The 13,836-nt window shown below is 39.7% G+C and overlaps 1 protein-coding gene across 1 annotated transcript in view; it reads left to right on the forward strand.

Moving 5' to 3' along the window:
- The window catches only part of MATCAP2 (microtubule associated tyrosine carboxypeptidase 2), a gene marked incomplete at its 3' end in the record, with an annotated part of 33,789 nt that overhangs the window by 6,750 nt on the left and 13,203 nt on the right, over positions 1-13,836 (forward strand). Inside the window, exons 2-3 of the mRNA XM_080700925.1 lie at positions 12,396-12,539; positions 12,985-13,117. Coding sequence (XP_080557051.1) covers positions 12,396-12,539; positions 12,985-13,117 — 277 coding nt within the window. The remainder of the gene's footprint in view (positions 1-12,395; positions 12,540-12,984; positions 13,118-13,836) is intronic.

Below are 13,836 nucleotides of genomic sequence, written 5' to 3' on the forward strand. Positions count from 1 at the left end.
TACACCCTCAGCTCTATATTTTATTCTTTCTTTTGAAACAGGTTCTCACTGAGTTGCAGAGGGCCTCACTGGACAGTTAAAGGCTGTCCACTAACTGTGATCCTCCTGTCTCAGCCTCCCAAGTACTGGGATTACAAGCGTGCGTCACCACGCCTGGCCACTGTTACCATTTTTAAGTTTACTGCCTTCACTAGATTGACTTCCCTGACAGCACTGTACTAACCCATTTCTGCTCTTCCAGAAGCTGGTGTATTTCCTGGCACTGAGCGAGTTTCCCAAACCAAGTTGTGCTTTCTTTGGTTCATATATGTTTTTGACAGCGTTATTTCCTTTTGCTATCTGGAATGCCATCTATTTCCTCTTCTGTTTTCCTTTTTTCCATGACTTCACAGTACTTTACTTATAAGTCTGTCAAAGTATTACTACAGGTTGGGTGCAGTTATACACACATGTAATCTCAGTGCTTGGAAGGCTGAGACAGGAGGATCGCACATTTATTGTCAGCCTCAGGAAATTAATGAGACCCTGTTTTGAAATTGAAAAAAAAATAGAGCTGGGTAGAGTACCTCTGAGTTCAAACCCCAGTACCACACACAAAAAGGGTCACTACAGGCTCGGCGCAGGGATGCATACCTATCATATTACTACTTGGGAGGCTGAGACAGAAGGATCAAGGTTCAAGGCCAGTCTCAACAACTTAGACCTCCCAGCAACTTAGTGAGGATCTGTTTCAAAATAAAAAAAAAAAAAGGGCTGGGGTGTGGCTGGGAGGTAGAAAGCTCCTGGGTTCAACCCCTAGTGCCAAAAAGAGAAACTGAGAAGGAGCGCCTCTCCTTATATATAATTTCTGCCACAAAACACTAACTTAAAGAACAGAACTGTCTGATCTAGGGTTTATTCAGTATTTGGAGAAGTTCTAGATTTTAGAATTTTCTGAAAAGGAGAGAGTTGAAAGGAGTATTAGGATTGTATATTAATTACCTTACATTCTAAAATTAAAGCCTAGCAATCTTCTGCCTAAATTTAAATACTCTACAATCATATGGGAGATCGATTACAGAGGACACTCGTGGCCCTTCTCCCCACACATCTTGTCCTCACAACAGTCCTGCCAGTTAAGTGGGCAGACGTCCATCTCTATTTTACCATTAGAGAAGCGCACCCAGAGAAAGGCAGAGCGGTGCCTGCGGTCACGCAGTCGGCGCCGAAGGCCCTGATGGGAAGCGAGGGCTTCTGACGTCCCGCCTTCCGCAGCGCCCCAAGCCTTGAGGTCAGTGTCCCCACTGTGCAGTTCTCCCCTCAGTGAGAACTAAAGTTGAGAAGGGAGATGGGCTTTTTTAGCACATGACTGTTGGTTGAAGTGGCTAGTGATTGATGGTCAGATTTCCAAGTGGCTAAACTGTAAGCAAAATTAGCAAGTAAATAAAAACCAGATCAGTTAGAAGAACATTGAAGTTTTTCAGAATGTTGGTTATTATCTAAGACAGTTCTAAAAGGTTTTTTTTTTTGTGTGTGTGTGTGTGTGTGTGTGGTACCAGGGATAGAACCCAGGGGCATTCTGCGAGCTCTACTTCCAGCCCCATTTTTTATTCTTTATTTTGAAACAGAGTCTCACTCAGTTACAGAAGGCCTCACAAGTTGCTGAGGCTGGCCGCAAACCTGCGATCCTCCTGTCTCAGCCTCCCAAGTACTGGAATTACAAGAGTGTACCGCCACACCCGGCTTTAAAAGTTTTATATAGAGAATTTTTTTTGTTTATGGACTAAGGTTTAAGTGTTTTATGTTTTTATTAACATTTATTTTTATTTTATAATAGTTTTATTAAAATATAATTTACATGCCATGCAGTCATTCCATTTACAGTGTGTTCAGTGGTTTTAAATATACTTAGTTATGCAACCATCACCACTGTCATAATTCTGGAATTTCATCACCCCAGTAAGAAGTCCTGAACCAGGCCAGGTGTGGTGGTGCACACTTGTAATCCTAGCATTCAGGAGGTGGAGACCAGAGGATCGGGGTTCGCGGACAGCCTCAGCTAACTGGCAAGACCCTTTGCAACTCAATGAGACCCTGTTTCAAAAACGAAAAAAGACTAAAACCTAGGACTAGGTGGTGTAATTCGGAGGTTCAGTGTCCCTGGGTTCCAGCCCCAGTACCGCAAAAAAAAAAAAAAAAAAAAAAAAAAAAAAAAAAAAAGTCCTGAAGCCATCAGCAGTCACTCCCCATATTTTACCAACCTTTTAGTCCCTAAGCGAGCACAGCCTGCCTTCTGTCTAGATAGAATTGCTTATTCTGGACATTTGATATAAGTGGAATCATATAAATTTTAGTCTTTATGATCCTCTATGACTGGCTTCTTTAATGTTTTCAGTCTCATCCATGTTCTGGGTGCATCAGTATTTGTTAATTACTGAATAATATTCCACTTATGAATTTCATATGTTCTATTTATTCATCAATTGGTAGAAATTTGGATCATTTCTACTTTTTGGCTATTATGAGTAATGCTGCTATAAACATTTGTGTATAGTTTTTTTGTTTTTGTTTTTGTTTTTGCAGTATCGGGGATGGAACCCAGGGACTTTGTACCTCCGAGCTACACCTCCAGCCCTATTTTTTAGTCTTTTTATTTTTCAAACAGGGTCTCACTGAGTTGCGAAGGGCCTTGCTAAGTAGCTGAGGATGTCCGCGAACCACGATCCTCTGGTCTCTGCCTCCCTAATGCTGGGATTACATTTGTATATAAATTTTTGTGTAAACTTTTTTTTCCAATTGTCTTGGTCACATACCTAGAAGCAGATTTACTGGTACATATGTAAAATTTGTGTTTTAATCTTTTGAGAAACTGCAGGACTGTTTTTCAAGTTAACTGTACCATTTTATTTTTCTGTCAGCAGTATATAAAGGTTCCTGTGTCTCCACATTCTCATCAAACTCTTGTTATGGTTTCTGTAGTCATCCTATTGGATAGGAAGTAGTATCTTACTGGGTTTCGTTTTGTTTTGTTTTGTACTGGGGATTAAATTTAGGGGCTTTCTACCTCTAAGCTACATCCCCAGACCTTTTTGTTTCTTTTTTTTATTATTTTGAAGCAGGGTCTTGCTGAGTTGCTAAGGAGCTAAATTGCTGAGGCTGGCCTCAAACCTGTGATCCTTCTGTCTCAGTCACCCAAGTACTAGGATTGCAGGTGTAATCCCAGGGAGGTACCCAGCCTCACTGTTTTTTGTTTACATTTTCTTGGTGGGTAACAGTGTTGAACATCTTTCCATGTGCTTATTGGCCAGTCATTCATTTTCTTCAGAGAACTGTTTATTCAGATACCTTACCCATTTTAAAATTGGATTATTTGTGTTTTATTATTGAGTAGCAGGAATTCTTCATATATTCCAGGTATAAATCCCTTATCAGATATGAAATTTACAAACCACATATCTTCTCCTATTCTGGGAGCCATTCTTTTTCATTTCTTGATGGGTGGCCTTTGAAGAGCGAACATTTTTAATTCTGATGAAGTAAAGATTATCTTTTTGTTGTTTGTGCATTTGGTGTTATTCTTAAGATCCCATTATCTAATTCAAGGTGAGAATTTATGCATATGCCTACTCTAAGAAGGCTTTGGCTCTTATATTTAGGTCTTTGAACCATTTGAGCTATTTTTTGTGTATGAAGTAAGGGTCCAAGTCCTTGTTTCCTGTTTTGCAGTATTAGGCAATTGAACCCAGGGCCTCATACAGTCTAGGCTAGAGCTCCATCCCCAGACCTTCTGATTTTTGCCTAACTGCCTAGGCAATTACGTGAGGTCCTGTCTCACTTGTGTTTTGTAACCAATCTGCTCTAGCTCCCTGAGGGGCTGGATTATAGTTGTGTGCCAAGCATACCCTGCTCAACTCTTGTTTTGAGCAAAAGTACTTCAAGATGATGATGTGACGTGTTGTGACTTCACCTTATGAATAATGTTGCTTTCTGTTTTATGTGGCATGAACAAATGACATCCAGATAAGAGGAGAGAGAACCATTTCTTTCACAGGAACAGTTGCTCATTTTACATTTATTTCTTTGCTCTAGATACCAGCACTCTTGAAAAAAATCTGTTTTAATGCTTGATAGGATATACAAAGCATTATTTAAAATATTATCTTCTTACTCTACAAAAAGGGAAGGATTCAGAAATAATTTGTGAGCTAAAAATAATTTATTGATTACTTACGTGCCAAAATAATACTAATTATTTAGCTAAAAATATGTAAAATTTTTTCAGTTCATTATTTTCAAAAAATATATTTGATGGCCTGTTTCAACTCATTTTTTAGCAAGAAATATTAACATACCTGGTAATATGTCTTTTGAAACTCAAGAATAAGTTCTCTTACATGGTTTTATAACTTGGTAATGGGGGAGTTGGCTTAATTCTCAGGTAGACACAAAGGAAAGATCTAAAGTCAGGGAACTAAGACCTGGACAATAGATTGTATACATTAAGATGCTCTCATTCGAGACTTCCAGGAAGATGGCGACGGAGAAAAGCGGGGCTTACGAGCCCCGCTAACAACCAGTCTCTATTACCACAAAATCAGCGCCTTACATAGCCAGAAACACCATCAGCAGAGAAACAAAAAATGTAATTACAAGGGACAAGAAAAAGAGGGCTGGAAAAACGAGACACCAGAAAGAAACCAGACTGCAGTGCTGCAGCTGGAGCTGTGGCACGAAGTGGCAGGCGCCATTTTCCCCTGCAGCACCAGGCCCCAGAGAGGAGGGGGACTCATAATGGAGCTCAGAGCCACAGAGGAGATACGCCGGCCTCACGCCCGAGGACGCGGCAGCAGCACCTTACTGCCGGCGGCCGCAGTAAGTTCACCGGATGGCTCTAGACCAACACACTCAACAGCCCACCAGGCTCCAGAGAGGAGCGGTGGACAGCGAGCTGAGGTGAGCCGCTGCGGATCAGCTGGGAGGAATTCGGCAGATTTTTCGGTGCAGGGAGCATCTAAAGCTCCCAGAGGCTGGGCTCAGCACACCCTGCAGGGACTCAGAGCGGAGCTCAAAAACAGAAAAGAAATACACCAGCCTCATGGCCGAGGGCGTGGCAGCGGCGCCATATTGCCACCAGTGGCAGCAGCAGCGAATTCACCAAGTCCGCTACAGCTCCATCTGCGCACTCAACAACAGTGAGTCAAATTGTGGCCCCTAGAGGAGAAATCCCAGTATTGTACTCCCAGGGACTTGACCCAGTGGAGGAGTGGCAGTGGCAGAGATATCACACCATAGGAGAACGCCCAACCTGGCACCCCCCATGGTCTAAAGCAGCCTCGATTGACTCCCAGGATCTGAGACTCTGCGATACAACCCAGTAAAGGAGTAGTGGGGTTTGAGATACCACAGACTCGAGATCCAGAGCACCTTAAGTGAAGTCGTAGTGACCCAAGGGAAGAACCCAGAGAAGGCACAAACTTCCGAAATCATGGGAAAGAGGAATAACAATGGAGCAATGAATGCCCACATCTCCACAACATCAGAACCCGATAAAACAAAAATTCAGAGATTTCTAGAAGATCAAATCAGGAAAATAACTGTAGAAATAATAGAGGTGTTTCGAAAAGAATTCAGAGAGAGCCAAAAAGAGATAAAGGATGTAATTAATGAAGTAAAGGCCTCAATTCAAAGTACAAACAACAGATTAGACCACATGGAGAATAGAATCTCACCCTTAGAGATGATCAATCCAAAAATGAACGCATAGTTTCTAATCTAGAAAAAAATATCCGACAGCAGGAATCTGACATTGAAGAAATATGGGCCCATTTTAAGAGAGCTCACCTAAGAATAATTGGAATAGAGGAGGGAAAAGAAAGTGAAACCAAAGGGATCAACAATCTCTTCAAGGAAGTAATAGCAGAAAATTTTCCAAACATAGAGCAAGAGGTTGATACACAGGTCCAGGAAACTTACAGAACTCCCTTTAGACAGATCGGAGAAGAGGATCCCCACGCCACATAATTGTCAAAATGACCAATGTGGAAGCCAAGCAGAGAATCTTAAAGGCAACAAAAACAAAGGGCCAAGTGACATTCAGAGGCAAACCGATTAGAATCACTCCAGACTTCCCAAACCAAGTCATGAGAGCCAGAAGGGCTTGGAGTAACATATTCCAAACTCTGAAAGAAAACAACTTCCAGCCAAAAATTTCCTACCCAGCAAAACTTTCTATCAAATTAGATGGAGAAATAAGAAGCTTCCAGGACAAACAGAAACTGAAGGAATTTATGTCTTCAAAACCAGCACTAGAGAAAATACTCAAAGAGATAAACTACAAAGAAGAAATAGGTAACACACACCAGAACCAGAGAAACAAGATTTTCCATCCAACAGACAACTAAGATTGGTTATCTGTGGAGATTCATTATTTATGTTAGTCTTTTACCTATCTCTAAATTGTATTGTTTGCTTTTATTGTTGCTAATTTTTAGGATTTCTAGTTGGAATACTAATATACCTTCAGATATAGCATTTGGAAATATTTTATCCCATTCTATCAGTAACTTTTAACTCGGTTTACATTGTCTTTGGATATACAATATTTTTTTATTTTTTAGGGAGTTTGTTTACCCCTTTGTTTCCTGTGCCATTGAAATCATATTCTAGAAATCACTGCCAATTTCAATGTTGTGAGGTTTTATGACCCAGATTTTCTTCTAAAAGTTTATAGTCTTAAGATTTATATTTAGGTCTTAAATCTATTTTGAGTTAATATTTGTATATGGTGTTAGGTAAGGGTCCGGTTTTATTCTTTTTCATGTAATTATTATTTTTCAACAATATTTAGTTAAAAGATAATTATTTCCTTCACCAAATGTTCGTGGAAACCTTGTCAAAAATAACTTGACAATATATGGAAGAATTTATCTCTAGGCTTTTATTTAACTCCAATGGTTTATATATCTGCCTTTAGAACAGTACTACACTGTTTCAATTATTGTAGCTTTATATGGTTTGAAATCAGAAAATATACATCTTCTAGCTTTGTTCTTCGAGATTGTTTTGGGTATCTAGAGTCCATATTTCATATTAGGATAGATTTTTTCTGAAAAATAAATAAATAAATGTATGATAGTATCACCTAAAAAAAAAGAAAAAATATTCTCTGGTAAGAAAGAAAGCAAAAAGAAATATTGAAATGTTATCTTTAAGTCATCAAAAGCTTGGTATCAGACAAATGAAACTGTTATGTGAGATTATTATCGTTAATATTGGATAAATTGCTATAAAACCAGATGTCAACCACTAAGCCAAGCATGGGAAGGAGGGATGGGGAGGGAATGGGGTGGGGATCAGGTAGGGGTTAACTGGGCGATGTGTGCATGTATGTCTACAAAAGTATTTTCTTTATACCATTATGATGTATTAATACAATGCACCAATAAAAAAAAGAAATATAAAAGAATAAATTACCTATATTACTTTAAAAAACAGATGCTCTCATTCTAAGAGTTTTAGAACTGGTTCATGAAAATATGTAATGAAAACACAAAATATGTCATGCTGTTTTGCTTACTATTTTATTTTTTTATTTTGTTTTTGTGGTGCTGGGGATTGAACACAGGGGCATTCTACTTCCAAGTGATACTCCCAGCCTGATTTTTTATTATTTACTTTTGAAACAGTCTCACTAAGTTGCAGAGGGCCTAAGTAGCTGAGATTGGCTGCAAACCCAGATCCTCCTGGCTTAGCCTCCCGAGTGCTGGAATTACAAGCATGCACCACTATGCCCAGTTTGCTTACTATTTTTATATTTGCTATTCTTAAGAGTTGGAAGGAAAATATATTTAATACCTTTAGATAAATCTGAGTTGATTTGATTAATCACGAAACAAAGCTTATACTTTCTAAAATTTTTTGTTTCGTATAGAATATCCTAGGTTGAAACATATAAATTATTTGTGTCTGATAATCATATGACAGCAGTGTCATCTGATTTTCCCTAATACTCTTTCAAAGGTGTATTTTTTGAGTTTTCAGGGTAATGCTCCCTCCCACCCATTTCCTTGGAATATCACCTCTTCATGGGCTTATATTGTTGCTTTTTGTTTGTTTTCTCTTACTCCTCTGAGACTAAGAAGCAATCATATTCAGGGCCAAAGAGTAATCTACTGAATGGCTCATGTATGTAATCCCAGCTTCTTTGGAAGCCCCCTGAGACAGGAGGATCACAAGTTTAAGGCAAGCCTGAACAATTTAATGAGTCTGTGTCTCAAAATAAAAAGTAAAGTTGAGTGTGGTAGCTCATGTCTATAATCCCAGCACTTGGGAGGCTGAGACGGGAAGATCACAGTTTCTTTGTCAGCTTGGGCAACTCAGCAAGACCCTGTTTCCAAATAAAATAGGGCTGAGGGTATATCTTGGAGGTAGAATGCCCCTAGGCTTATCAGAAGAACCGCAAAACAAACAAACAAACAAATAAAGGAACGAGGCATATCGCTTAGTGATATAGAGTTCGTGCCTAGCATGTACCAGGCCCTCCTGGACTCAATCCCAGTACTGGGACAGGCTGGACCTGCAGAGACTCACGTTGACTCTCTCCCCTATGGGAAAGGGCTGGAGAGACTGCAGGTTCACACAGGTGTGACACGAAAAGGCAGGCAGTCACCAAGCATAACACGAATGGAGGAGGTGTCCAGAGGCCCGGAAGACCCAGCACACGGAGCACTCCATGCTGCTTTCCTTTCCTGGGAACAGGCACTCCAGACCCTGGCTCTGAGCAGAGCCGCTTGCCCAGGCCGCCCTTCCCTCCAGGGAGAGGCCCATTCCAGATGTTTCTAATAGTGGGCGTTCACTTCTCTAAGTAAACCTCCTGTATTCACCCCAAAAACCTCAAACAAAAGAATAACCTTTTCCTTCAGGTCACAGCATTAATATATGCATATTGTAAAAAATTTAAAAATTTCTAAAAATTGTAATAATAGACATCAATGCAATCTATTATCCTCTTCCCAGATGTGAAAATCTTGTGCTTTTTCTTTCTTCCTCCCTTTCTTTCTCCTTCCTTCCTTCCTTTTCCATGTGTTACTAGGGATTGAACCCACTGCTCTATCACTGAACTCCATTTCCAGCTCTTATTTTTTAAGACTCAGTCTCACTAAATTGCCCAGGCTAGCCTCAAATTTGTGGTCCTCCTGCTTCAACCTCCTGTGTGCACCACCATGCCCAGCTCTCCCCTGTGTCTTTTAAAGTTACTGTTTTCCTTTTTCCAAAACTGGGCTCGTAACTTAGAATTTTTCTTAAGATGGTTGATGAGTCTGGAAGTTTAGCAGAGTGGAAGAGCATGTGTAAAACTCTACATTTAGTCCCTAACACCAAAAAAAGAAAGAAAGAAAGAAAGAAAGAAAGAAAGAAAGAAAGAAAGAAAGAAAGAAAGAAAGAAAGAAAGTTGCATGAGGAAGAAGTTGTAACCCACAATATTCACTGATGAAGTGACTGGTTTCATTATGGCTCAGTATGCTTTTTCTCTAAAAGTTTGTTCCCACCCATCCAGCCAGTGTCTGTCCATCCTGTGGAATATCACGAGGCAGGTAGGTTGGGAAGTCAGTGAAGAATGCCACAGATTCTGTGATCATTGACAGATCTGTCGGGGCTAGACCACTTGAAACACTGATGAAAAATCAGAAGACAAGATACATGCTTTAAAGAAGAAAGGTTGGATGCCATAATACTTCATGCTGAGTATTAAAATTGGTGTTGCTGCTGTGATGGTGCTGCGTGAGTCCAGAGGGAACAGTGATGTGCTCTGTACATCATTGTGATGGAAATGCTATATTCCTTTTTTACTCATTCTTTGACATATTCTTTAACCTATAATAAAAAGGAACAGCTATGTTTTTTTTTAATTCTCTGGACTGCTTTGTATTTCCTACAATAAATAGTAATCAGGCAACCACATTTTCCTACTGAACAAGCATATGCCCAGGAAAGCTACTTTTCTCTTTAAGTTTGTGCTTCAGAAAACCTAGAAGCAGAAAACTGTTCCCCCCTGTAGGTCTCTCAGTCCAGTACAGAAGATGGTATTGTCCTACTTTTTTCTGCAGTTCTTAAAGCCCAATTTCCCACAATTTTTTTCATTGTTGGATAAATGAATGACTTAAAAATTAAACTGGTCTATGTAAAATGTCTTTGCTAATCTACTAAAATGAATTTTAATTATTGCTAATTTGTGTTTATCCTAGTTATCATATGAATAAATCAACCTGTGGGGAGTTTGTGCTATGTTTTCCATTCTCTGAGATCTTACATCTTACTGTATTTGGATCATCTGAGGATCTTGTTAAAATGCAAATTTTTATTTACTCGGCATGAGGTAACTGCATTTGGGACGAGCTCCCAGCCATGCCAGGGCTCAACTTCAAACCACACTTTGAATGACAGCCAGGAAAAACCTACTAAAGCCATTCTCCTCCTCCTCCTCCTCCTCCTCCTCCTCCTCCTCCTCCTCCTCCTCCTCCTCTTCTCCTTTTTTTTTTTCTTTGTACTGGGGATTGAACCCAGGGATAGTTTACTTCTGAGCTATACCCCCAGCTAGCCATTTTATATTTTTTATTTTCAAACAGGTGCTCAGTTGCTGAGGTTGGCCTCGAAGCTGTGACTCTCCTGTCTCAGCCTCTCAAGTACCGGGCTTACAGGTGTGCAGAGCCATGTCTTTTCTATTTCTTATTTTGGTAACTTTATGATACATGCCTGGTTTATTAGTAATGTATATTTTTCCAGTGGGAATATATACATTGCATTATGACTTATAATGTGTGAGCTTTTCTATAATTTTTATGTCAGGCATGTTATTTACAGTGGTGATATTTATAAAGAATGGTAACATACCAGTGATGATATAATAGTTAATATGTATTGACTTCTTTTTATAGCCTAAACTCTGTGCTTTGCAAAAGTCAACTAAATTTTCTCAACAAAACCATGAAGTGAAGCCAGGAGTGATGACACATTCTTGTAATCTCAGTATTTGGAATGTGGAGACAGGAGGATTCCAGGTCCTGGCCAGCCTCTGCAACTTAGTGAGACCCTGTTTCAAAATAAAAACTGAAGCCGGGCGTGGTGGCGCACACTTGTAATCCCCGCGCTTGGGAGGCAGAGACAGGAGGATCACACAGGTTCGAAGCCAGCCGCGCGCGCTGGCTTAGGAGACCCTGTTTCCAAAAAAAAAAGTAAAAATAGGTCTTGGAGTGTAGCCTGGAGGTAGAAGGGCTTCCAGGAACCCCAGTACCACCAAGTAAATAAATAAATAAATAAACAAACAAACAAATAACTGAAATAGGGCTGGGGTGTAACTCAGAGGTAGAATGCTCCTGGGTTCAACCCCTAGTACCACACACACAAAAATAAATTAAAAAACCATGAAGTGGACATTATTATTGTTATCTTCCTTTACAGATGAAGCTGAGTCACAGGTTTAGTGATTTGCTCATGTAGTATAGCTAGGAAATAAACCAGATGTCAGCTCAGTTACTCCAGTTCTAGAGCTTAGTCTTAGTTCTTAGCTAGTCTGATACAGTTTCTAACCGCAGAAATAGGTAACATGTACACAAAAGTTCTCATTCTTTCATAGTTCATATAAGACTTACTTGAATGTCCAGTTTCTTTCCCAGAAGGCCTCTAGAGAGCAATTTTCTTCTTATGCCCCCTCCCTTGATGCTTTCCCACAAATACCAATGATTTGTAATTCATTATCAGATTTTTGTTTTAGTCTTCCACTTTACCTAAATATATTTGGGGGGGAAATCAACTTTTCTATGCCTTTGTTGTGAAAACTTGTTTATGAAAAATGAAAAATAGATATACCCTACCCTGAATGAAAGATAAAAGTTATTAGGAATGAGACTATGTTTTCTCCCAAAGAGTAGCCCAGGAAAATAGTGTATCTTAGAGACTGCCACAGAAGACTAGTTGATCTTTCCTATATTCTTAAAATGTTGAGTTTTTTCTTTAAATCCAGTGGTAATTTCAGTGTAGTGATTGTAATAGACATCCCTTCTGCTCTGAGGTCTGCCAAAGCACCATGTGATCTCAGAGAAGCCAGGAGCCTCTCTGCCCAGTGTCCCAGCCTGTCAGATATCAGTGCCCATACAGGACTTGAGCCCCTCTGTCTCCATGTGAAATAGAAAAAGAAAAAAAAAAACACAGAAAGCAAGCTGGCATTTCCAAGTGGACAGGCAGTTGTACAAATCTGTGAAACTGGGAATTATTCAAGCTAAGAAAAATGAAGGGCATATAGCATTTTAATTTGGTAATCAACAAAGGTAGAATAGCTCAAAATAAATAAGATCATAGGTAGCTTATTGTTCATCTCAGAGCAACATGAGGCTCTTGACTCTCATTATCTCTTGCATTCACAGTCCATCAATATTATGGAACTGACTTTACAAAAATATGGAAGTTATGAGAAGTTCGAACAAGCCACTGGTGGCAGCCTGTTATCTAAGCCTCGCATCTGGAGTCACGTTAGGAAGTACATGATGAAGGAGGGCTGCCTGGGAGAGGTACGTGTCGTGAACACAGCGGCATGGAGCACTCAGCCAGTGCCACCGAGTCTTTTCCTGCAGGTTCTGTTTTCCAAACCCTGTTTTCTTTAAATCAGCCACCCAGATGTTTAAATATATTTTAAATGTTTCTTGCCTTGAATTATTTTGATGTGTTCTCTGTTTCCTTATTTATTATTACCATTATTGTATAGCTTGTGGGATTAGATGAACTATTTTCTGAAACTAGTTAATGCAGAGATTTGCCCCAGGGCCTCTCTTAGCCTTGGCAATGACCACAAAAGGACTCTGTTGAACCTTCTTTCGCATCATTTTATCTAGAAACTATTTGACCACAGACTACAGTTTTGTTCTCTCCTTTTCCACCCTGATGTGTGTGTGTGTGTGTGTGTGTGTGTGTGTGTGTGTGTGTGTGTCGGTGTGTGTGATTCTTTTTGTTCCTCAGATTGTGGTCCATCTCACTGAGGACCTGCTTTCCCGTGCTTCAATGACAGTAGTAAATGGATGTCCAACTCTGACCATCAACGTGTCTACTGCTCGTGAGCATTGGCTCGAGGGAATGCTGAGGCATGAAATAGGTAGGAGCCACTCTTCCTTTTTTCATTTGTAGTATCAGAAATTAGCCCCAAGTTGGGTGTGGTACTGCATGCTTGTAATCCTAGCATTTGGGAAACTAAGACAGGATCGCGGTTTGTGGACAGCCTCAGTTACTTAGTAAGGCCCTTTGCAACTCCATGAGATCCTGTTTCAAAATAAAAAATAGAGCTGGGAGTGTCACTGTCGCTTGGAGGTAGAATGCCCCTGGGTTCCATGCCCAGTACTAAAAAAAAAAAAAAAAGAAAAAAAGAAAAGAAAGAAAACTAAACTAAATTAGCCCCAAAGAAATGTTCTTAGTAGTATTTAACAAAAAGTTACGACATTTTTAAGCTTCACTTGGACAAAAGGTAATGTACATCTCATTCCAAATTAGACTTTTTAGCAGTATTAAGCCTGGAAAATCATTTAACTCCCTTGGAATTCAGTTTCTCCACCTTAGACTCAAGGGGGCAAATTGTCTCTAACATTTTCAAATATCTAGTCTGATGCTTCTCTTTACCAGAGTACTTATAAAGGCCATACCCCCCCATCAAGACATGTAGGCCTTGTGAAGGCAGCACACGCCTTTAAACCCAAAGGCTTTAGGGTCAGGCCATTTTCTACTTTGTTTTGCTCAATTTAGTTTTAGAATTATTGCTATAATCAGTATTTTTCCATGTTGGTTTTCTGCTACTATAACAAATAACTAAGACAATAAACT

This window comes from Muscardinus avellanarius (genome assembly GCF_963383645.1).
Source record: "Muscardinus avellanarius genome assembly, chromosome: 9".
Classification (NCBI taxonomy): domain Eukaryota; kingdom Metazoa; phylum Chordata; class Mammalia; order Rodentia; family Gliridae; genus Muscardinus; species Muscardinus avellanarius.